The sequence below is a fragment of the Sphaeramia orbicularis genome, chromosome 3 (genome assembly GCF_902148855.1).
Source record: "Sphaeramia orbicularis chromosome 3, fSphaOr1.1, whole genome shotgun sequence".
Classification (NCBI taxonomy): Eukaryota; Metazoa; Chordata; class Actinopteri; order Kurtiformes; family Apogonidae; genus Sphaeramia; species Sphaeramia orbicularis.
In genome coordinates this window covers 42842486-42868596 of record NC_043959.1, presented here as the reverse complement: position 1 = coordinate 42868596, position 26111 = coordinate 42842486, and the positions used below count along the sequence as shown (strand labels likewise).

The window sequence follows — 26111 nt, the reverse complement described above, 5'->3', positions numbered from 1 at the left end:
GTGGAAAGGCTTTTTCATTATTTGTAAACACAAGTCTAAATATGTATTGTAAAAGACTGCGTTGATATGTAAGCTAAAAGCAATATCAAAGTTACAATGCAAACTTGTCTGGACGTTGGTGTACATAACGAGCAAACCCGATTTTACTATGAAAGGAGGAGTATTTGTTTATTCTGACAACAAGGCGGAAGACTTTAGTTTGGCAATTAACCCCGTCTCGTCAGTCAATAGTTGTTGTTTGGCATCTGTTTCTCAAGCACAGTTACAAATGAAAGTAGAAAGAATCTTGCTATTCTCCTAAATTTGTTATAAACACACAGCATGTTTTTAAATGTCTAGCTACTGTATTCCTAAGTAAAACTTTAGAACTATTTTTTGTGGTGACAAAAACATCCTCCACCAAGCGATTTATCACTTTTTTTTTTTTTTTTTTAATTAAACTAACCCTTGCAGTTTTCAGTGAAGAATCACATATTTTCCTATATTTGATTTACTGAACATTTGGTTTTAAAAGCTAAGAGTACAGTAAATTCAAAGGTCATTATACCACTTTAATTTCTCATACTACTCATGTTTTAATCTGTGAACCAATGTTGCAGATGATGGTGTTTCCATGATCACTGCAGAGACTTTTGTTGCATCCAAAAAAGTACATCTGATGCTGCTGAGAAGCTGGCTAACTGCATTTAACTCAAACTATTTCACTGTATTCACAGGATTAGTGTTTAAAAAGTGATTAAAAATTTTGGATCATTGGGGCGTTTGAAGGTTAAATTATGAATAAATAAATAAGGACACCACAATGGGAAGTAAGAGACATTCTTTTATTTCATTTATTCATTTTTATTTCAATCCAAAAGAGTTATATGTGCATATATTGATCAGTACATACAGACAATACAAACATCTTCAACCATTAAAAGCCAATTACTCAATTTTTTGTCAAGACACTAAAATTTAAAAACTCTAAACAGGCACCTATTTCATGGAGTACATCCTGACTTTATGGACATTGGTGGCACTGAGAAATAATGGCAGTTACCATGAAAGCTGCAGTGATTAAAAAATAAACACATTAAATTGACCTCTTCTGATGCATTATGCAGAGTTTTGTAATTACTATCATTTATCAACTCTACTGACCCTAGGATAGTGCATTCAAAGTGTAAGACTGGAGAAATTTCAGTTTGCAGTTTCACATCTTAAATTCCCTCCTACGCAACATTTTGAATGTATATCAGCAACATGATCTTTACCTATACATCCTGTGATCTGAGAACAGGTTAGTCAGCTATAGGAGGAAGTAAATCCCTTAAATAAATGAGTTAAGTGTACAACAGGAACCCCCCAAAAATTACATGTTGCTCTTGTTTGCTGTCAAAAAGCACAAAATGTGTGTAGGATCACAGGATTAAAAATAGTAATAGTACAGACTAAAAACACTGAACACAGTCAGATTTCCAGTGAAGGCAAGTGGAGTGTGTCGCCCTCTAGTGATTGTGCAGTTTAATCCAGCTGAAAACCTGCAAGATAAACCAGAGATCAGCACGGCACAGATTGAGTCACAAGAGTTCGTACAAACTTCCAATTTCATCTTGAAATGTCAAACAGGAGTAGCACAAGGCAAATCAGTTCCTAAAAACGGTACAACAGGTTATTCCTGAGATTTCATCAGTGCAAATAAATGAACAGGTTGTACAGGAAAACAGTACACATAGATTTGTTTGAGGCCAACAATGTTAATCCTCATGATGATTGGTTTAAACTGTAACTTACTTTTTATTTGGGAATCCCTGCTACAATCTCAGACTCAATTCCACAGTGATCTGATCCACGCAGGATTTTAAAGAATCCTAAAGACAAAGCAGACACGACATTTTAGAAAGTGTAAAAGGAACCAAAATAATCTAAATAAAGTATAAAACAGCAACTGCTAGACTGTTCATGCAGTAACTTTAAAGGATTTCTGATCATGTAAAGAGGGAAAGGTGCAACTACTTTATACAGTACATTACTGAAACCATAGCAATTCATTCATGAGTGGATAGTATGTAAAATCTTATTCTGTAAAGGATCTAGTACCCACTGTTATTTAACAAAACAACTTGGATGCAGTCTTAATAAACCTTAAGTTCTGTTACATTCAGGCGGTGACATTGTTTTGGAATGCACTTGACATAGTTTAAGTACATGTGGGTCAAAGGATTTATATTTTGTTGAATGTCTCTACTTAATGTTGAAAAGGTGATTAAAACTGGTATAAATGTGTCTCTGCTCACCATTTTCACCCCAATCAGTGTTCCAGGAATTGGCACAGAGCCAGTAGGGGGTGCCATCTTCCTCACCCCAACCCAGGACCTTAATAGCATGGCCACCCACAGCTGATCCAGATACATGCTGATACACTCCTAGAGAAACACAGATACCACAGAGGATAAAGACATAATGTTCATAGATTATGTAGGTTAACTGAAGATGTGAAAAACAGTTTACAGAGTTGGTTCATGGTTTCAATTAATTTATCATGCACTCAGTGCTCAGCGGGTCATGGGTTTACCAGTTATCCATGTCATGCATGAAAATATTCAGTGCATGTCACGGATGTATGTGTTCTTACCTGACTTGTACAGCAAAAAGTCTTCATAGACAATGAAGGCTCCTTCTACTGGGCCATTCTTGGAGATCTCAAGTTGAATCTGTGACTCGTCTGACAGCACACTGTAAGACGTTTTACCTGCAACACAATGGGAGTAAGTTTTGTTGAGCTCATTTCAAAATACAAAAATACAGAATAATGATATGACAAACTGATAAAGTTGTTCAGGTTCTTTATCCAATAAACTCTGTATATGTGCCAGTCAGTCAGTGAAAATATGACTGTTGGTGCCAACACCAAATGTCTGTCTTCTACTACTAGTTTAACAGACAATCATGTGTATAGAGGAAGGACATAATTATGCACATAATTCCTCACACAAATGAACTGAACAAACTCATAATCTTTTAAAATAGTAGGATTAAACATGAGAAAGTACTCATTATATTATGACTTTTTTTTTTTTTTTTACAAGTTTCAGCAAATTTTTAAGAATTTTGCATCTTTAAAAACATCTTTATAGAAACACAGATCTATATATCTATCTATATATATATATATATATATATATATATATATATATATATATATATATATATATAATGTGATGGCAGGTGTCAAGGCATAGACATACGGGGAAATCCTAAAAACATAAAAGGCACAAGCAAAGTTCTTTATCTGGTGGTGCAGCTAGATACTTGTAAGAAAACTCAACTACTCACTAAATCTAATCCAAGTTTTACCGATATAACAAATTAATATGGGCATCTTTCACGGCAAATATGGCACAAACAAACCACATTTGTTTTTGTACAGTAAATGCTGTTGAGAATGTTGTTAACTATAATCCCTCATAAATGCTTATTCATTCATGGACGTCAGAAGTGCCATTTCAGCTTTTCTTACCAAAGTGCTTGTCCTCCTGGTAGCTGGGAGTGTATCCAGCTTCACACTTGCTGATGCACTCAGGTGTGTCTCCACCCTCCCCGGTGCAAGGGGGTCTGCTGCCATTCACATGATGCTCACAGGGGGGGATGGTGTACGGCCGACAGCCTGTGGACACAAACAGTGAGTGATACTCCTCCATTAGGAGTAATGTGACTTCTGTAGTTCTTCTACTCAGACACATCACTCACCGACGTGGGAGTCATAGAGGCCACCGGAGACCAGCCCATTTGTGGTCCAGAACTCCCAGGCTGCTGAGGGGTAACCGCCATTACATCTAAAAAAGAAAGATTTATGCTAAATTTAAGTTCTTTATCAAAGATAACCAGGATCGCCTTCATGCCAAATATTTTTGCTGCGAAACTAGATTTCCATTTTAATAAGCACTCAGTTATTCAGAGCCAGGGGATGTGTTTTTATGTGATGGTGGATTGACACACAGTGAAGGTAGCAAAAAATGATTGCACATCATTGTCCCTCACCCCATGCCACAGCTGTCACAGCAGGTAAGCAGATCTTGTGAAGAGATCTCTACGCTGACCTTGCCTTTGCTATGAATACACACACGGTCTGAAATGGCCTCTGCTGCACCAAATGCCTGTGAACAGAAGTAGTGATACATAAGAACACAAACTGTTTGGGTTTTTTTGGTAGGATTTCTTGTCATTCTAAGTTATAAGTGACATTAAATGTATACAATCAAAAACTGTAAAGTAATTAAAGTAGATAAGTAACAGTGGCATTATTACATACCCAGCAGGATCCACAAGACCCCTGGTCTCTGATCTCCTTAATGGTGGGACAGTCGGGCCACTGCTCTCTGGAGTCAAAGTTCTTGGGCACCTTCACATTTTCAGAATACTGAACCCTATAAGTACAAACCACATCAGGGGATGCCGTAGGAGCCTTTGTTGTCATTTCTTCTGATTTCATGCAATCCATCTTCAGTCAACTTTTCATATCAGACTAATAAAAGCCACAATAATGTAATATACTGAACCCAGTGTTATTACAAAATTAAATATACGATGTAAGGTTTTGCTACAAAGGTTCAGCTGTAATATTTTTGATTATCAAGTCAGAATGTTTGAGAAAAAACAAAACAAAAAAAAAGGAACAGTTATATGTATATACAGTACATCATTCATACCTAAAAGGATGAAGAGCTGGATGGTAAGTGTGGTTAACCATCTAATCAACCATGATAAAACCGATGATATGGATTCTGATAGATGGAATGATGATATGTTTATACAAAAGCTATATGTTTGACACTGAAGTATAGCCTTTGCATTACTACTTTTTCTATATACATTTATACTGAAATTTTTCTAGATTTCTAAACTTTTCTGGAGTTTTATGATCATGGTATGCTTGGCTCCTTTTTTGCAAAGACAGTTTGTGCAAATAACTAAACCCACTGACACATTGTATTGATGGCACTCACATGACGGGTAGTTTCGGTCCTTTCAGCATTGTACCACAGAGCTTCTGGACATAACTGTAGTCGACATTATGGAAGTTATGACCTGCCTGCAAGAGGAATGTAAAGGAGAATAAAGATACTGCTCATGCTCACTGACAGACATCATGGAGAAACACTGAAAGTCTGGACTAGAGACAGATGAATGATAAAAGAAGAGCAGACCTTCCAGGTAGTGTTGAGCTTGTTGATGTAATTGACCATATCATTGGACAGCGGGTGCAGGCGGGGTCTGGCCAGACTCACAGACAAGCTGGCAGCCAACACGATGAGGGCTGCACGCCACATTTTGTCTGAAAGATCCAAAGTTGAGAAGACAAATTTATTAGTTATTCTCACTAAACAAAGGCATTAGATGTACTATGTTTGTTGTGACCCATGACAATTCTATATAATAAATGTGAATCAGTGACTAAAAGGATAAATTACTTAATCTTAACATTGATGGAAGCAAAATAGGCATAAAAAAATAAGTTCACAGCTCAATAAACATGACGCTGGTTGCAGCTACAAGTGGAACATACACCAAGTACTCAGACAACAGAGAAAACCACTTATCCTCGTTTACGCCTGTCAGCGTCCTTTCCAGTGGTTACATAGACTGCATCAGCAGGCACTATACAGCCCACTGATTCAACCAAATACACAAGACAAGGACTCGTGAACTTTCTGCTGTGTAAGAACAATGACTCATGTACTTGTCATAATGGGTTTCAGTTCCCTTTTGAAAAAAGGGTATGAGGAAAAAGCTGTCATGTGCCCTTGTGCTACAGAAAAATTTCCATTTCACTATAAATACATGCACTCACTGCGAGATAAAAACCATGTTAGACCAAAAGGCCAAAGTTCCCTCTCAGGTGCTATAAAAACTGCAGAGCACATTATCAGAGGTGGAATGCAGCTGTAGAACAGAGCAGTTCCAGTCAGACACTCATTACAGATCACATAGAGCCTATCAGGATTTGGTGTGTTCAGGATAGGAAGGATGCTTTTCATCTAGCTAAATCAATATAGCACAGAAACAAGCCCTCTTCTCTAATTATGACAGCTAACTTCACAGCAGATGCTCAAATTCACAGATTATTCTGAAACCAAGAACATCTCCCCTTAGGCACATGAAAAAAGGGATCATGTTATGTTTCTATTATAAAAGAAATAATGATGAGTTTGAGACTGTAAGCAGTAAGAAAAACCCCCCAGAATAGGTCTTTTAGAGAAAGTGGGTAGATATCACATGATTAGAGGTAATAAGTTGTCATCATTAAATACAGAGGGAAGTGAACAATACTGATTTCCCTTTTGCAGATCAACATCTGTTTCCATCATAGGTCACTGAAATCACAGTTTTCCCTTCATATAAAAAAAAAAAAAATCCAAATCATGTCCAACATCTTTAATGTACAATCTCAAAAGCGGCATTGATTTCCATTAGTATCATGTTCATAACTTCTAATAGAACAGGAGCAGCAGAGGCTACATCAACATGCTGAGTCACAGTGCAGCCTTATGACGCCTGTATCTGGCAACACCCCTGCAGCTAAAGTCAGCTTCCTTAAAATAACTTACCACACTGAGACCAACGTCAGTTTCTGATGTTAACTGACATGTTTTGAGGTGTGCATCAAAAGGTCAATTGAACATGATGTGCTTTGGAGGTTTAAAGGTTCACACTGCAATTTTAAGTGACAGCTAGTGGTAAAGATGCAGATTAGAAACATCTGAAGACCCCCACTCACTCTCATCTATAGTTGTCACAAAACACATGTAAGGCGTGTGAATGGTGTCCAATCAAATGAAGTTATGCACCTTAATGGTGGATACCTTAGTTATGTTTCATCTCGCTCCTTTCAAATATATTGGCTATTATATGTCTTATGTTTAAGTGTTTTGTTTATTTATTTTCTTCTGTTATGACATTCATATTCGAAATAAATACATCAATCAATCAATCAATCAATACCTCTTGTTCTAAAGCAGTAAGAAGTATTCCATTGTGAACTACTATAGAAACATGTTTCTACAGGGAGCGTAGAAACATGGAGTGACCGACTCCCTCTGTAGATATACCCAGCTCAAAATAATGTACAGATCATTCTCATATTTTAGGGATTATACACAAATGAAAACAGAATTATGAATACTGTACTTATCCTAACTCTCATCATGGCACACACCTGACACACTTGAATTTCAGTTTCTTATGCAATAGGAAATGTGGAAAACTTGTGATGCTTTTCCTTCCTTCTATAGCTCAGGACAGCCTGTAGTGTACTAGCCTCATTTATGTTTATTTTTTAAATAAAGCTGTGAAACTTTTGTCCACTACAGAGGACAAAAACGCATTGCTGGGTCTCAGGAGGATATATGTATGTATGCATGTATGTATGTATGTATGTATGTACGTACACACACACAAATTAATAAAACATGAGTCACTTCTCCTTTATGTAGATACCTTACTGTGACCAGGTGGCCTCAAGTTCACATCAAAACTAGTTTCACTTTCATACTCTTATGTTTAACTACTCTTAAGTTTCATCTTCAGGCTTATGTTTCAGAATTACTTGAACTTCAGGTTTTGGGTTATTTTGTGTGTTGACTGTATTTGACCAGCTTTTGCATGTGTTTGGTTGTGTTTACCTGATCATTGAAGTGCACACAGGTGAGGCTTTGTCTGAACACGTTAACTCCACCTATGTCACATGTTTATCTTATCAAGACTGGACATGAAGGTAAATGGGTCATATGGTGAAAAACAAGCTACAGTTGAGCTAATAATCCTATCAGTGAGGGGTAAAACTACTCTTTGTACGAATACTGTAGGAGTTTAACTGTAATACTATTTCTGTGGTGCGTTCACGATTTATTGTTCACTGAATTGCCTTTTTTATAGTTTCTTATCTCAACTGTTTGTACAAACGGTGCTCGGCTGTTCTATAAAATACGTCTTCTACCTGAATGCAATCTGAGGTGAAATAAAAGTTGAATTAAACGACAAATACATCGCACTTTTTCATATTGTCTTGTGTAGTTAATGTTACAAATTTAGCCGCATTGCTAACTCGCCGTGTAAACAATAACTTACAGTGAGTCAACAACACTTAAATGTCTTTAGATGAAGATGTGGAGTTACCTTGAGCTTGTCGCTTGTTGGTAAAGGCTTGTTTTCAGCTCCAGTAGCCCCTCTCTCCTGTGTGTCAATCACTAAGGGATCTGACAGTGAAGGGGTCCTGCTGCCATTTATCTACCGAACCACGTGAACGGGTCACATGAACGCACCTCATGTGATCTGTGACGCAACAACCACTTCATTTTCTTCCGTGTCTGTGGGCGTCTTGATTTGTAAACTTTGTGATTGTGTTTACCGCAGACAAAAGCGATCTAGATCTGGGTTTAATCAGCAAAAAAACCATTTTAAAGACGAGTATAACACAGTGAGGTAGTGCAGTACCTCAGTTTGACCACCAGGGTGGGGGCTCCTATGCTCCTGGGTCCAATCCAGAGCTCATCTAACTCATTTAAACTTTATAACACTTTATCTAAACAAGGGGTATCAAAGTTGTTTGAGTTCAGGGGATCCCTTTGTTGTAAAAAAAAAAAAAAAAAAAAAAAAAAAAAAAAAAAAAAAAAAGTAAAAGTACACAAACATCTTGTGTCTTTTCACAAAATATGAATAACCTGAACAAATATGTACAACCTGAATTGTCTTAAGAAAAACAAGTGCAATTTTAACAAAATTATACCTGTTACTAAATGCTTTGCGCCTCAGTCTGAACTGTAAATTAAGCTGTAATGCATGTGTGTAGCATAAACTGAGGAATAATATTGTTAAAATTGTTAAACTTTTTCTTAAGGAATTTCAGGTTGCTCATGTTATTCACATTTTTTAAAGGAAAGCTGTAAACATTTTCCTAATGTACATTTACTTTTTACACTCTAAAACACAGAGAAAAAAATTGGAATTGACATTATTTTTAGGTTATTAAGTAATTATTTTTCTGGCCTGGCCCTCTCCAGATCATACTGGGTTGTATGTGGTCCCTGAACTAAAATGAAGACTAAAGCAAGTGGTGACAGGCACAACAAACCCTGCCCCTCGCACATATTGTAGCTTGTTTTTGGCATTGCTGCAGCTGATGTCATCATGTCTATGCTTGTGCTGATGTCAGCATAGACATAGACAGCATAGACAAATTTCAGCCTTCATGAGTAAATGAAAAAAAAAAAAAAAAGATTAAAAAAATTCCTGAAAAATTTGAACTTTGACCTACTTTTCCCAAAATGTAATCACATCTATTCTGGGTCACTGGCAATCTATAAACCCAATTTGGTATGAATTCAACCAATAGTTTTGCTGCTAAATTGTCAACAAACAAACAAACAAATGAACTGAATCAAAAACAATACCCCTTGCCTTCCCTTCGGGTGGCGGGGTAATAAAAAGTTTGACACCCCTCATCTCAGCCATTGTAACATCCAAACCACATGGATTCTTTGCTTTTTTAAGTAAAGACTTAAATGTTTTGAGATTGATATTACTGTTCGATTATTGGGTATATTGTATTTTAATGGTACATACTGTATATAAGACTGAGCTTATTTAATTTATTTTATGTGCTGTGGTGTAGTTTATTCTACAGCGACGCATCACATTAAATAAGGCCGTCATATGGTTGTAAAAAGTAAAACTTTCATGAGCTCATCAAAAGACCTGTTTTCATCTGTATGACAATGCATTTTCCAGTGAATGCAAGAAGGGTTTTCTGTGGGCTAGAAGAGGGTGAATTTTATACTAAACACATAGTTTCATCCTTTGCTTTGTCAAAAGTATTAAACATTAACACATTTGCAGAAATGTAGTGGAGTAAAAAGTATATTTGCCAGTGAGTTGAAGAGGAGTTGAAGTATAAACACTGAAATCAGTTAAATGAAGGACCTTTAATTTGTGTGTAAGTCATAACCAGAGTAAATGTACTGAGTTACATCGCACCCCAAAAGTGAAACATTTTTCATCATGAGTCACATTTTTAACATACTTACTTAAGCATCTTGTGATTCTGAACTGACAGTGAAATACGTTGTGCTCTGGATCTCTGACCACAAAGTCAAGCTCTTTGTCTCAGTACTTTCTCTTCCCAATATCGGTCCGACATGTGACTTCAAAACTGATGACATGTTAAAAATACTGTAAGCACAGCACACACACTTTCATTACTGTTTTACTGAGAAAGAGCAGGTCCTCATTTAGATGTGAAAACAATTCACTTAATCAGAAGAAAAAAGTTACACTAATCACTTATGAGTGATGTTTAATTAAATTTGACTTCAATAATTTTTTCATCATCTTTTGAGTTGGATGATAGCTACCTCAATTAAGCACTACAAAAATCACCCTCCAGACAAGCCAAATATATAGTATGACCAAATTGCAATTTTGGTAAAATTAGGAGAAAAATCCAGTGGTGATATTTTATAATTGGCCTTTTGGGGTTTTACAAGCAACAAATGTAATAGATTTAATATTGTTAAATTAAGAAGTTGTGGAGATTAGTGTGAGAAGTTACCCTCTTAAAATAAGGAAAACAGTTTTTCTTCTGTTGGGATATTGTGCAAACCAATGTTCCCCTCCCTCACAAGAGTTTTGTAATCATGTCTGACTGTTTCTCCTTCTGCATGCACCTTTTTTTATAGTCCATAGATGTGTTTAAGTGTGATATATACAATAAATTCAGTGCAATATGACAAGTGTATGTAAAACAACAAAACACTACATGACATGCAATTGTACTTTTTGTGGAATATAAATTTTACAGTCTAATAAAGTTTATCATTATATATAAGCATATGCTACATTTCTTCATAATGTCACTGCCAATAAATGAAGTCAAAGGTGACCAGAACAAGACAAAAGCTGGGAAAAGTATTACAGTTAATGACTTTATTTAGTCACAACAATAGCACATTTGATGAATCACTAACACAACCACAGCAGCTCTGTGGATATCCTTACAGAGATGAGGTGATGCATGTTGATTAATGCCATTCAATGACAAGGTGATGTTAACATTCGATCAGCAAACAAATTCTAGTCTGTCACTGAAAACAATACTGTCGTCAAACAATCTCACATTTGAAACTTTTGCACTAAACATTATAACACTTCATCATGGCTGCCGACACACCTCCTAACAATAAAACGTGACCAAAAAAGAAAAAAAAAAAGCAAAATGTGTTAAATTAGTTATTCAAGTAAAGATTATCATATACATTAGGTACACAAAGCAAAGCATATCTTACACTAATATAAGGCAGTACACATGAGAAAAGCATGGTGGCTAAAGCTGTTTTTTTTCTCTTTTACAAGGCAACGCACTGAACAAGCCAAGGCATCACTGCAGTCTAAAGCTTATGTGCATCTATTTTGACAGTGCATTAATACACATTGCATTAACTAGCTTATTGCTGTTGCATACACATACATTCTAGTATGCGTTTGACTACTGTAATGTGAATTTATGTATAAACATAAGTGCTTTGTTGCTTTTTAGAGCAATAAATACAATTCTCAGCTGGCTGTATCAACAGAGTAACATGCAGTGCATCTATCAGCAGGTCACAGTACTTTGTTAACAGTTTGATGAGGCGGCTTTGCCTGAAGCATGGCTTTCTCTACACGTTTGCTCTCAAAGCTCATCCATTTAACTCCACATTACAGATATACACTTTACTGTGCTGTCATTATCATCTTTAGAAACAAGGAAATAAGGTGAGAGGGAATTAATATCTAACATAGTTAAAGAACAGTAAACAGATACATAGCAGAACAGTCTCGTTAAATGTCACATTCTGTGGCTATAATGAGAAATCAAATATAAAAATAAATACAGTCTGTTTAGTTTTCTTCATGTGTTAACTTCATTATTAAGTTTAGTTTTATTGTCACTGTACAAATGAATATACATGTGACAAAGTAGTAGGTTTTTAACTTTAAATTTTTCCTTGTCAATTTTTACTCCAGCCAATTATTCAGTGAATGGTGCCACTGATTTAAAGAGTAGCTGAGTTGAATTTCATTACTCTGTGCTTTTAAATAAATGAAGTGTCTTTACTACAAGGACTAAATATTAAATACTCAACAGTAGAGTTGGTAAGACTATTTGTGATGAATGTAATAGAGAAAAGTAATGGAAGAAAACAGTCAAAACAAATACACAGATTTCATGTTTACTGTAATTGTCTGCTAAATATATATATATATATATATATATATATATATATATATATATATATATATATAGATAGATAGATAGATAGATAGCTATATATGCTAGCTATCTATATCTTATATCCATTCTTTGATTGATCAAATGATAATCCAAATTACTGAAAAAATAAATGTCAACACTGAAAATTTAAAAACGCATAATAAATCACAACGTCTTACATTACCCTTTAAATAGCCCTGTTTAATTGATATTTTTAATAGTCAGAACTGGAAAAGTTGTCTAAACTGTAAAAATAAGAAGTCATAAACAAGTTTATAAAATATGTTCATAAAAACATAAATGATATACACATAAATGATTTGTCTAACATTAGTTGTTAAAATGAGTAAAACAGACTATAGATACTTTTTTACTTTTGATTAAAAAATCATAATACAAAATATCTGATACAATATTAATAACATATATTGCTTATATTCCCTTCTCTGAGTTCATGTTATAATAGTGTAGTTTATAAAATATCACCCAACAGTTACTTTCTGATAATAAACCTCTGCTGTGTCTTTCTCTTGTAAAGTGCCGACTAACTGAAATTATTGCCATTCAATTTACCTCAGACCTTTACCTCAAGTTATGTACCTGTCTGATAATCTCATCAGAGTAATGATGATGTCAAATAAAACATTTGGGACAATTTATGACAGTAATGAGTGTAAACACTAACGTACAATGACCTGTATATACAGCCACTGACTGACTGGATAAATGAGTAGGTTACTGAAAACTGGACGAGAGGCTCTATGTGAGCTGACAGATTAGTAAAAAAATTATGACCATTTGCATGATTAAATCTCATTGACTTCTTATGTTGTTGGATTTGATTTTATATTTAGTTAACAGTTGTACATTCATTATATTTATAATTTATATTTTTAATAAACTGTTTGCTTCATTTTGTCAAACCAGCCAAGAGTGTGTTGCATTAGCTCAAGAGATTCTGCACAGCTTGATATTTAATATAAACTTATATATTCATAAGGTCTATTTAGCAAATGACTTTTGCACTGATTGAACATTTCGTTGATTGTTTTATGCATCAAGATTTAATCATTTTTATGATTATCACAATATTTTTATAATATTTCTTCAGTACCGGTAACCTCATTTACACACAGACTTCACTGCATTGTTGTCCAGTTATAAGTAATTTTGTAAACTTAAAAACCAATGTAACTGATAAATGAAGCACCTGAACATTTTTATCAGTATTTTGTTCTGATACACAACCAGATCTAAACTTCTGTACACACTGTATGATAATGTACAGTAGTGGTCTGTAGTCTGAAGTATATACTCTAGCGTACGTGCTGCCATTTTCTGAATGTTTTCCATTTAACAGAGGTCTTGGTTTGGTCTAACTCTGAAAGACTAACAGCCCTCGTACACATGAATCAGACCACCTGTTATGGTGGAGCTTCGCCATTAACCTGTGAAGACCCTCCACAAACACAAACTTCAATCATCCAGAAGGATTTGCTACTGCATCAGAATGATGCTAATTATGTTTTAGGACCAAAATGAGGTATAACATATAGGAATTAAAAGCTTCAGTAGGCAGAATATTTGTGTCACTAGGTGAAACTTCCACATATCCTTTCAGTGTATTTTAATTCAACTGGTCTGAGAGGAACCAGGACTCCTCTTAGCAATAAAAAAATGACCAATCGCATCAAAACTCACAGACTCTTTTGGTGTTTCTCAAAGGACCTTTAGCAGCTTCATGAAAATTTTCGCCTAAATACTTTATAATTGCATGTATTAAGACTAAATTGTGGCATAATTTGCAATATTTAGATACATACCAGCTTCATTTATTGAGGTAGGATCATTGAACATGAGTAGCTAGTTTGTCATTAATACCTTTATTTGTGACTTTATATTAAAATGTCAAATATATGCATAACCAAACCATGAAGCTGGGGGATAGATCTGCTAGCTGTTCCGATAAGCATTCTCTGGTAATAGCACAAAAGCAACATGGCAGCTCCACACCTGTGATATTTTAGCCTCACTTTTCCGACTTTCTATTTCTTTTATTGTCATTTATCTTTATATATATATTGTTTATTCTTGGAATGGAGAGGAGAGAGCTGCAGTGGCGAGGATGTTTTTCAATTCTGGTGTTTTCCCCCAATTTTAGCCAACTGAAACTTTAACCTATCTTCGCCAATTTTTAACAGTAAGTAAGAATGTATATAATTTGACAGTATTGAGCTAAAAATGTCCAATAAAGCCAGGTTAAGCCCTCCCATATTAAAATGAAAACACCTCAAAACAAAAAAGGACATCGTTCCCCACCCATAATTTCCCTTCCCCTTTACCAGTACCTTTATCACACTGCCCTCTCTCTACTGTCTACAAACTGGACTATCTGTTTGCGAGCATGAGCGATAACTGGCGTAAGTGGGATGATTGGAGTACCAGGAGTACTAGCCCCGGGAGTCGAAGCACCAGGAGTCGACGCGGCAGGAGTTGAAGCAACAGGAGTTGAAGCAGCAGGTGTCGACCCAGCAGGTGTTGAATTACCTGGGGTTCCTCCAGGGGTGGGACCTGGGGTGGTACCTGGAGTTGCAGGAATGACAACAATAGGGGATGGACCAGGACTTTCTGATCGGGGCTCCAGTCGTGGGGTGGATGTGATAAAACGAGCCTCTCGGATCCGGTAGGGACTTCTGTAGCTGGAGATGGGCGACAACTCGGATCCCCAGCCAAGGTAGCTGCCACTGGAGGGTGACTGTGCATCAGCGCTGAAGTACAGTGTGGTGCTGGACTCTCCAGGGATCGCTGGTTTTTTCTCTGGGGAACCAATCAGGAGTGGAGATCGTCGTTCAGGTGACCAACCAGGCGTCTTGATGTCCAGGGATCCTACTGAGGATGAGGCCTCCGTTAGGGTTGCTGGATTACTGTCAATGTGGCGAAGGCTTCCAGCTTGTCGAGGAGAGGAAGGGGAAGGTGAGCCGTACGCAGCACTCTGAAAATCCTCATCACCTTTAAAAATGAAGCAACATATTCAGGTCAAAGGTGTTTAAAACAAGACTAGTAAGTTTGATATGTGATTGCCAACTAGTGTTGCCTGATGGTAAATACTAAACACATCCCGTAGGATTAAAATGATCATAGTTTTAGGAAGAGTATTGTATATGAGGCACTGGGAAAATATAGGATTGATGAATAAGTTACTCCATTCAACATCAATTCCTGTTTTGTAAAGAGGATTTAATGGATCAGTGACAGCTGTGTTTGTGACTCATGTTCATCATAAAAAAACATGATTAGCTAGAAAGATATGACATGAAAACAGATGCTAAATACAGATAAATAATGCATAGGATCCATATTTTACTGGGCTAATATCATATAATACTGTATGAAGGGCAAGTTTACATTTAAATATGACAGTTAAAGTACATCTGGCAATGCTGCTGTTCAAGATTGTGTTTAGATTTTGTCTTGTTTGTCAGGGATTGAACCTTTTTCCTCTGAGGCAGGAGCGCTGGATTCATCTTCTGCAGACTCTTCAGGAATGGCCTCCTGGACGGGGATGATCTCTGGAAACTTTCTAAGGTCATGTATGGTTGTGGGAGGAGTTTGCCTCACTGGTCTGGCTATCACAGTGCTGGGTGTTGGCTTTGCAGGTTGGATGACTTCTCTCACCTGGAGGAAGGTAAAATGTACTAGATTCCTACAAATCTCAACTAAAACAGCTTGTCTTGCGCTATTAATTAGTTTTAAGTTTTTATTTAATTTTTCAGTTATTATGAGATTGAAGTCTTGAATTACAGAAGCTGAAAAATGTTAGGAAAAAATAAGCCTAATAATTGACAGATATAATTTACAAAACCACTGTTTAGTTAAGGTCCCATATTGTGAAAAGCCATTAAATTCTTGGATGCTCTTAACCTTTAACATTGTTAAAACCAGAGCATTTCTCACTAATTAAAAGCTAAAGTTAAATCAAAAGTGAAAGTTAGACTGAAATGAACAAAGCTGATTTGACCAGTTATTGTAAATATATTTTATCTTTGTATTGTTTATTAGAGTTTTCATGCACTTCTGTAAACATGAACAAAATTCTGAATTTATTTGTTTATTCGTCAGTAAATTAAACAAAAGACTTACCTGTGGAACCTGTGGGGCCTGGGTCACCTGTGGTTGAGGTGGCTGAGGAACTGGTTGAGAAATTTGAAGAACCTGTGGCTGAACTGGTACAATCTGGATAAATCAGAGTGTCAATAAAAATTTAGAGGATATCACACTCTTACGTCAAGTTTTACCACTGAAAATCCTTGTAACAGTTCAGTATCAGGAATGCCACAAACCCGAGGAAGTCGAGGTTCATCAGGGGAGTGAACTTCTTCAGACAGACCCATGAGTCCAGCCAGACCCCCCTCACCATACGCTGACCAGATCTTAGCTACATCCCCCGTCTTCAGAGCCAATCGAATCAGCAGCCAGTGGTGGTGCTTCCAGCCCTCCCACTGGATGGGGAGGTCCATGAGGGTCCCACCGCCTGGAGGACATTATCAGTGATGATCAACTTGGTATCAAATATAGACACTGAGAGAACCACTCTTAAATGCACAGGTACATGTATACTGATATACAAAATGGACACACCAGATAGTGTTGCATGACGTTGGAAAGTGGGTGTGACTTTTTCCTCCAGTGAAAGTGTAGATCCTCGCTCTGCACAGGCTCCACCTATACCCCTATGGCGAATACTCTGGAAGATCTCAAAAGACTTTGGATGGAGAAAACGATAATACAGCACTAACGCTATCACTCCTGGAGAGAGGAGAACACATAAAGAGATAAACATACACACGTGTACAACTGAATAAGAACCTGTGGCGCCATCAGGACTTGTTTCTCACCAATGAGGAAGCTGCAGAATACTGCAGCTGGGATGCCTACAGTATCCCATGTCACCATGGTAAACAACCAGGAAGATGCCAGAAGAAGCAGCGCGTTCTCTATAAACATGGCCTGAAGTGGTGAGAAAAAAAGCACAGTGAGATGGTTAAACACTTCACATAAATGCACCTAATATTTGCATTTTTTCATATTCAATTACATTAACACATACCAGATAGAACCCTGCCATGCGGTACCTGGACTGGCCATACTTCACATTTAGGAAAAGAAAGACATGAATGGCTCCCAGAACAAGGTTGAAGAGTCTCCATCGACTAGTTGAACGTATAATGTCATTCTGCTGAGACACCATCCAGAAGGTTGCACCCAACCAATGCACACCTAATGAACACAACCAAGTACCCATTAAACCTGAAGTATATCCATAAACACTAGGGCTGCGTGATTTTGGCCAAAAATAAAATCCCACTTTTTTTCCTCAAAAAACTCTATTTTCGATTTTGATTTTTGGGTAAAACTACAAAAAAACAACAGAAGGGTATGTCGTTTTCATGAGCAGCCCGCAATGTAAGTCACTACTCTCTATCTCAAATCAGTGATGTTATCACGGAATCCCCGAAAATTTTGTGATGGGCCCACAGAAGTGATACTAATATAAGTCAGTAACAGGCATCAGTCATGTGTGCTTGCATATACCACATAAGATGAGTGATCCCCATGCAGTTATATTTAAATTGGGGAATCACTGAGTGGAGGAGACCAACCCAGGACACGCTGGAGGGTTTATATCTCTGGGATGGCCTGGGAACACCTCCGGATTCCCCTAGAGCTGTTGGATGTGGCTGAGGAAAGGGCTGTCTGGGCCACTCTGCTGAAGCAGCTGCCCCTGCAACCCAGATCCACATTGAAACAAGATGGTATGGTACAGATCTGTGCGTGGACAACATAAGATGAGTCCCCATGCAGTTATACTTGAATTGGGGAATCCGTGTGTGGACCTCAGTTTACATTGGTATCACTACTACGAGCCCATCACAGATTTAAGGTCCATGGTCATTACACGGACTTCTGTGAAAGACCACTCTCACAGTTATGAGGAGGAGCCTACGGTAGCTCAGAGGCATGCCGCCCAGAGACACGAGAGAGATGAAATCGATTTGACAATTTCTCTTATTTAAAAATCATCCTAATTTAAAAATCTGATTTCGATTTAAAATTGATTAATCACGCAGCCCTAATAAACACTGATTTAAACCACAGAGGAGGCCCTGTCCTGAAGACAGAGCTCTATTGCGACTCCTCCACCTGTTTCAAAGCTCATTTGAACTCAGTGCTCACTCTGCAGTTTGTTATGGTACAACACCCTGTAGACAGACTCACCAATAACTCCCAAGATCCACTGTTTGAAGATGCGTGTGAAGAGCATGAGAACAGCAAATCGAGACCCCAACATACTGACCTGTAGACAGACAAAGACACTATGATCCATTATCTCTCTGCTTGTAATATATAGATGATAACAAAGACAGAACACTTCTTAACAAACAATGTAAAATAATATACTTCTGAATATTTTTATGCAGTTTGAATCCTTACTGAAATCATAATTTAGACAGAAATATTCAAATAAAACTGACCGCTATGTTTGCTGGTATGGAAAATCACAGGAAAATTATGGATTGACTTTTGGTACAAACACACACACAATGTTAAAGTATTCCCACCCTCCACAGCAGTCGACAGAGAATGGCAGCGGGGGTCATGTGTAGGTGTCCTGGTCTGATGAGTGAACAGGCTCGAGCATAAAGGACCAAAGCCCAGGCCAGAGACAACAAACACACCGCGAAACACACCGAGGCTAGAGAAGAGAAGTTACAGCGTCCATTACTAATAAGGAATATGCATACTGTAAATACATGAAATTATGGAGATTTAGTTTAGATTTGAGGTTTTTTTGTCTTATTTAAAAAGCAAAACAGTTTTACCATAAAATAAGGGACACAAATTAAGTATGATTTAATATTACTGCAAATGTAAAATATTGACAGAATTATTTGAATGTAAAATGAATTTCCTGACTTTTAGCCATAGACTATATATTATATATAAAGTAGACAGAGGCTCTGTAAGTCTGATTACTCAGCTGTCAATCCTACCTGTCAATCAAAACCTGACACAGCATACATCAGTGTTCTACTTGACCTAAATTCTCGTTTTCAATGTAATAATTTTAAGGTGGATCACCAGAAAATTTATTAGATAGTAATGACACCAGAATGAGAGAAGAGAGAGAAATTTAATGGTCTTTAAAGATCTAGTGGTCTGGGGTTTTTGGTGCCAGCATCTAATAGTCCTGGTAATGGTATCAGTCTGTTAAGCCGTAATACCACTTCCTGTTTCTGCGTCCACTACTGTTCATGACTCTGTATCCAATACACTGCGGTGCTGTGTCACTGACTCCATAAACAAATATAGTTGTTGTTGTTGTACTACTTTGCATTAGATGAGGAGAGGAAGTGGATTACGCTGAGTAGTAAATTAAAAATTCTTAAATGATTGAAAAGAAAATAATGTTTGGTGCTACCTAACATTAGTGTGTTTATGGATAACCCTGATATGAAATCAGGGCTTGTGAGGTGTTACACATCATCACACTTCATGTCTGTTTGTCACCCCTTTATCTGCACTGTCCAATTCAGGGAGAAGGTAAAATACAGTAATGATTTATGTCAATTCACAGCTGAGCATGAAGTAAAGCAATTCACTGCTGTAAATGGACCAGGAGCTTAAACAGTATTTAACACACTTTATATCACAATCTACTGCAGGTAAAATACTGAATGATTGGAAAACTGCACTGATAACTGTATTTGAGTTAAATTAATTTGGACCCTTCTGAGCACAAAATGGTGTCTTTCTAATGAAAGAAGTTGACTTTTTGGACCTGGAAATGAGTTTGATGTCAGACTTCACAAACAGATTATTCTTATACACTAATTTCATTTTGGAGACATGATTCTTGCCCTTTGATTTGAGTGTATAAAGTGTACTTTTGTTTTCTTTTTTTTTTTTCAAACAGACTATAAAAAGTCAATTCTCATGGATTATAACAACCAGGATGTGCTGAAAAATAAAGATAAGACTTTTCCCTAGTATTTACAATATTAAAAATTAACTGACTGTACTTTTCCTGGAGATTAAATATTCAATAAGAATCACAGTGATGGGCTCTAATGGGTCTAACCACCAGCCAGTCACTCTAAGAATCATTCACACACTTCATCATGTGTACATTTCTACCTGGAGATTTGATTCCTATATCAGTACAGATGAGGACATAGGTCTGCAGCAGTGTCTCAGGGAGAGTGACCACCAGAGCCTCAAACAGGCGTAAAGCAGATACATCAGCTTGTTGCATGATTTCACCGTACACATCAATGTCTGGCAGACGCATACACTCCCACAGCCTGTGTGGATTGAGAAAGTAAAGGCAGAGTTAGAGCTGTGCAGTTTTATATTCAAAGCCTTCATTGTAAACATGATAAGGTATTATCTAATGATGATCAGTGCTTTTTATTTTGTCAGACCCCTCTGACTTAGTTGCTGCTGAGTTGTGATATTGATAGAAACTTAAAACTACCCCACCTTTTAAAGATACCAAGGTGCAGTATGTGTGTCCAGGTGAGAGACTTTCTACGGATACGTCCGTCTGACAGGTACCACAGATAACTGAGCCACTGGGGACCCCATCCTGGATAAAAGAAAAGTAAATAATGCATCACAGGGCATTTAGTTTGTGTTTCTGTCTAGATGTTGTTGTCTTAATGATGCTTAATCACCTGGCAGCAGGAACAGTGCAGTGAATCCAGCAAGATGGGCATAGCAGTAGTTGTGACCAATCCACAAATAATACACAAAGCAGTAGATTACTAAGAAAAAAAGAAATGAACAGTTATGTACAGGCAAAATACCAGGACCACAGTTCAAGGAGACTGTGAGGTACCACACAGACGCACTACTTTTGGACAGACTACACTTTCTGTCACTGGGACTGAATATTGGAACAGTTTACCACTCAACATAAGAGACTCACAATCATATGCCTCCTTAAAATCACAACTTAAAGATTGGATGAAGGAAAACCAAGCCTGTGACTATCAGTAGACTGTCTTCACTGTGTTATTTTGTGTGTTTTTATGATGTTTTGCCTTTTGTCAATTGTCTCTCTTCTCACCTGCCTAGGGACTACAGATGGAAACTAGAAGCACTCGGAGAGCGCAGACCTCCGCCAAGGCTGATCAGTGGCCCCCTCCGTGCCCCCCCCCCCCCCCCCCCCCCCCGATCACCACCAAAATTTAATCATTTCTTCCTTATCCCATTTCCAACAAACCCTGAAAATTTCATCAAAATCTGTCCATAACTTTTTGAGTTATGTTGCACACTAACGGACAGACAGACAAACAAACAAACAAACAAACAAACAAACAAACCCTGGCAAAAACATAACCTCCTTGGCGGAGGTAATTAGCACTGTTGCTACAAACTGGCATTATTTACAGCTGCAATTGTTGTAGCTGTTCATTAATATGCACTGTCCTTAATTAATAAATAAATAAATAACACCATTGCTGTATGATAAATGCATTCACATCACAAACTGTACATGTTATTGTATAATTGTTCATGTACCCTTCATAATGCCTTATAATCCCAGTTTGATCTTTTACTCATAGATGAAATAGATATGTTGTTGTAGCAGGGCTTTACCAACTTGAATTTTAGACTTTTTAAGCCAATAATAAATGCAATTATGAATACAAGATGTCTTTCACATCCCAACATGATGGGATTAGACTATGTTGATTCTCCTGGTATGAATACAGAATAATGGCTTTTGCCTATAGCTTTTTATTTTGGCAACACTATATGGTTGTTGACTTCCCAAGTGACTTAAATGTTCTAAAACTCCCTTATTTACGGCTTTCTTGCACAAATCATTATTTTCAACAGACTTCAACCAAGCACTGAATACAATTACTATTTAGGACCTTAAAACAGAATAGATACAAAACTGAGACGATAGGATTTTAGACTTCTTAAAAACATAAGGAAACTCTATCAATAAACCTAGGAAATGAAAAACTATAATACGTAATATAAATAAAATATCAGGATTAAAGACTGACATGACAACATAAAAACAACAATTGACATGCATATAATTACTGCAGTAGGATGTTAACACACATGAAAATAGAATGCACAACTGACATTTCTAAGGTCAGATGTTTTTTTTTAATCAATGGAAAAATAAATGTTCAGATGCTAAACTTATGCAATAAAAAAGCAATAAAGCAATATTACATTACTGCATCAGAAGATAACATTCTGTATGAGGATGCTTCTTGAATATAAGCTCATAATGATTTAAGTGCAGTTAAAGTATTGGAAGTAAATGTTTTTTTCTGACTCATACATTATTATGTTAGACATCATTAAAGCAACAATAGTGAGAGGTAAAATATTGATTTCCAACTTTTTGGGCAACAGTGTATGATTAATGGGAGGGAGTTCAGATAAGCTCACTTCTCCAGTTTTGTGCCATGTGACACATTTAGATGTAAAAATCACTGTCATTGGTCTACAAATTTATTTTAGAAATCTGCATCAGAGAATAAATGCACTAAATCTTACATATGTTCATAAAATGAATTGGAAAACAGATGGCAAAAGTGCTGGCTAGCTCATGTTTTCAGTGTATATGATAAAGTGTTTCTGATAATAATATGTTTAAGTGTTTCGCTAAAAACAACCTGTAAAGTGAATGTATTATAATGTGCAGATAGTGTTTTGAAGTAGATCTGATAGCTCTGAGACAATCATTCCTTTTGAGTAAAACTCATTCTCTGATTAATTCTCTGAATTTCACATTTTGACCCAAGACTGTATCTTGGAAACTACAGCCAACTAGCAGTTAGACTGAAATTTTCTTTCTTAGTGACTCAAACTTGGTAAAGTTTTACTGCATTTATTCTGGAGGCATTTTACTGGTAGACCAGTGATTTACAGTAGTATCTGATTTTGTCAGCCACCAGAAGACAAGGAGTTTATTCATCTTTAAGAATATTCTGCATTTTTTCATCTTCTTACATAATTTATTGTGTAAAAACATCTGAAAGTATTTTTAATATTTCATTGTGATATTTCATTTTGAAATGTAGTTGAGTGGAAGTATAAAATTACATAAAACAGATACTCATGCAAAGTAAAAACACATAAAACAGGGAGCTACAGAAAAGGTGCTGTGTTACTTTCCACTCTGACTGTACTACTGTATGAGTGATTTGTGTATTTAAATACTGGTTGTGTTACTGTGCTCATACACCGTAGAGCAGCAGGTCTTGCATCAGGCTTACATCAGCATTTGACCAGAGGCTGAGGAGTATGTTAGTGTCTCTACTATTTCAAATGACCTTTGTTCTCCACTGCATCCTGAGCCTCCTCAGACCCGTGTCCTCATCCCACCGGCCTGTCTGAGCCTCTGCAGCTCCCCCTCCCTACTCCACACATGAAATCTGAACTGCTCCAGCCCCCGAACAGGCGGGCTATCCGGCCAGACCAGGCCGCATCATGGGGGTACGCCCATCCCTATCCCCATCCCCAACCCCTCCAAAAAAAGGGCGCTGAAATACAACAACATGGTTCCGCACTGGATTTAAGTCCTAACCCAGAGGCTGCAGTGGCACAGATGGTAGAGAAGGAGGCATGAGTCTGCACTTTCAGGATGCCATAACATGCAGTATAAATATAGACAAAAAGGCGCAGTAGTGCTGACTGCAGATTCTGGTCTGGCTCTATTATTTATGACTCAACTGGAAAAAGACGCTCAAGTTGAAACAATGTGCAACTTTGTATTCTTATAAACGGTGCATATTCTATATTCTAATGTGGCATTCAAACATTCCTGCACATCATCAACATGGGGAAATCCTCCTGCTGCCTCCTCAATCACAAAGAGGCGCGCGCGCACATGCCCGCGCACCGGATGCAAATAAAAAATAAAATAAAATAACCATAAATAACAGAGTATCAGCATCTACATCCTGTTAGTGACACACAACTCTGTCAAAGTGTGTCTATATGAGTGTAGGTGTGAGTGTGTGTGTGTATGTGAATGTGTGCGCGTGCGTCAGTGTGCGGGTGTCCCAGGTAGGACTCACGCGCCGTCCTCTCTGCGACGATCAGAAATGCGGTAAAGGCGAAGACGCAAACTTGGCAGCAGGACATGCAGCCTCCGCCGTAGCTCGGAGCCGCGTAGTCCCTCATATCGGCCTGAAACGCGATGAGACGTGCGTCAGGGGTAGGCAGCAGGTCGGAGTGTCGGACGGTAGTGTTCTGGTCCCGGTCCGGGTCTGGAGTCGGTCCAGTCCAGCTGCAGCAGCCCGCTTCGAGCCCCCGTCCCAACGTCACCGCCCGTCCTGTTAAAGAGATACAGCACCGGAGAAAGCACCTCCACACCGGCCACCACAACACTGCACACCGGAGAACAACACAGCATATACACTGAAGACACACGGAATAGACCACAGGACACAGTCATATGGGCTTTAATGCATATAATCCCAAAATAAGATACATACAGAACTGAAGATAAGACCACACTTTACTGATGAAGGGGATTCATTCACTAGTTAAGCAGCAGGATAAAGTAAGCAACAAAACAAATAAACAATTTAAAAAAAAAACAATAGTGATAAAATTATATAGGCTATATACATAAGAAACAGACATAGTTTGCCCTTAAAATCTAGTATGACTTTATGACAGTGTTTTTCAACCTTGGGGTCGGGACCCCATGTGGGGTCGCCTGGAATTCAAATGGGGTTGCCTGAAATTTCTAGGAATTGATAAAAAAAACAAAAAACTTACCAATAAAAAAACATATAGTGAATTGAGAGAGACAATAACAATCCTTAACCTCCTAGGACCCACTGTCCACATTTGTGGACAAGAGTTTCACAACTTTATAAAAAAAAAAAGAAAACTGTCCACCACAAAGGACATTACATAAAAATTTTTTAAAAACTGCATCTGAAAAAAACTGTTGCATCATGTGTTTCCAATATAGGCATTTATTTAATTAAAAACTAAAAAGCTCGTACTTTGCTGACAAGCCCTGGGTCTTAGGAGGATAAAAGACATGACAAACTGTGAAGCTGAAACTGAAGCACTGTGGTACTGTTTATCTTTCAAATGTTCATTGTGGTCAGTTTCAGATGCTGCAGCTCTGTCATAATTCACAGTTTGAGTTCTTGTTTGTTCAGTGTTAAATGTCAGCCTTGTAAATACAAGCTCGACTGACTGTACATATCCTGACCAAGGAAAATAAAATTCTCACTTTGTGCAGTAATCTACACCTGGCTTTTCTGCCTCCGGCCATAATAATATATATTACATAGCCTAAATGTTGTCAAAAATGAACATTTATTTGCAACATAGCAGAGCAAACTATTACATTATCAAAACAAATTAATTTTTGCAAAAAAAAAAAAAAAAGTCTCCATTTTGAATGTCTGGGGTCGCCAGATGTTAAAATGGGGTCACGAGCCAAAAAAGGTTGGGAACCACTGCTTTATGATGTTGATCAATTATGAAGAAACAAAGTGCTATTTGTCAGTAGTTTTCAAGATACAGAGTTGGGACAAGAGTTGGAACTGAATTAATGAAGCAATATGTTTTATTTAAAATACTGTCTGCCCAATTATAAGATTCACTTTTCACATTCCTTCTAGTGTAAGATTTATAAACTATTACTATATTACTATAACTATATAAATGTACATACAGTAAACACTTCTAACTTTCGATTATTCAGTTTACTCGAGGAGTGGAATATCAAGCATCACCATAAGTGTTTCACCAAAGC

At 37.2% G+C, this 26111-nt stretch overlaps 2 protein-coding genes across 3 annotated transcripts; both read right to left on the bottom strand.

Annotated features, from left to right (window-relative positions):
* Positions 1 to 805: 805 nt before the first annotated feature.
* Positions 806 to 8309, bottom strand: ctsba (cathepsin Ba). The gene is made up of 11 exons (XM_030129921.1): positions 8158 to 8309; positions 5190 to 5317; positions 4989 to 5074; positions 4295 to 4409; positions 4024 to 4139; positions 3733 to 3818; positions 3503 to 3649; positions 2618 to 2734; positions 2280 to 2408; positions 1777 to 1853; positions 806 to 1523 (listed from the first exon to the last, which is right to left on the bottom strand). The coding sequence occupies exons 2-10, from the start codon at positions 5310 to 5312 to the stop codon at positions 1780 to 1782; spliced, it is 993 nt and encodes a 330-aa protein (XP_029985781.1). The 5' UTR covers positions 5313 to 5317; positions 8158 to 8309; the 3' UTR covers positions 806 to 1523; positions 1777 to 1779.
* Positions 8310 to 10947: 2638 nt separating this feature from the next.
* On the bottom strand, positions 10948 to 24636 carry xkr5b (XK related 5b). Of its 2 annotated transcripts, none has more exons than XM_030128821.1 (13): positions 24406 to 24636; positions 21025 to 21114; positions 20831 to 20936; positions 20486 to 20652; positions 18910 to 19043; positions 18566 to 18644; positions 17397 to 17566; positions 17185 to 17296; positions 16928 to 17095; positions 16630 to 16820; positions 16430 to 16522; positions 15781 to 15964; positions 10948 to 15298 (listed from the first exon to the last, which is right to left on the bottom strand). In XM_030128821.1, exons 1-13 carry the CDS (start codon positions 24509 to 24511, stop codon positions 14643 to 14645), a joined length of 2256 nt encoding a protein of 751 aa, XP_029984681.1. In that variant the 5' UTR covers positions 24512 to 24636; the 3' UTR covers positions 10948 to 14642. The 2 variants fall into 2 exon arrangements, with proteins under 2 accessions (XP_029984681.1, XP_029984689.1); XM_030128829.1 differs by having other exon boundaries at positions 16439 to 16522.
* Positions 24637 to 26111: the final 1475 nt, after the last annotated feature.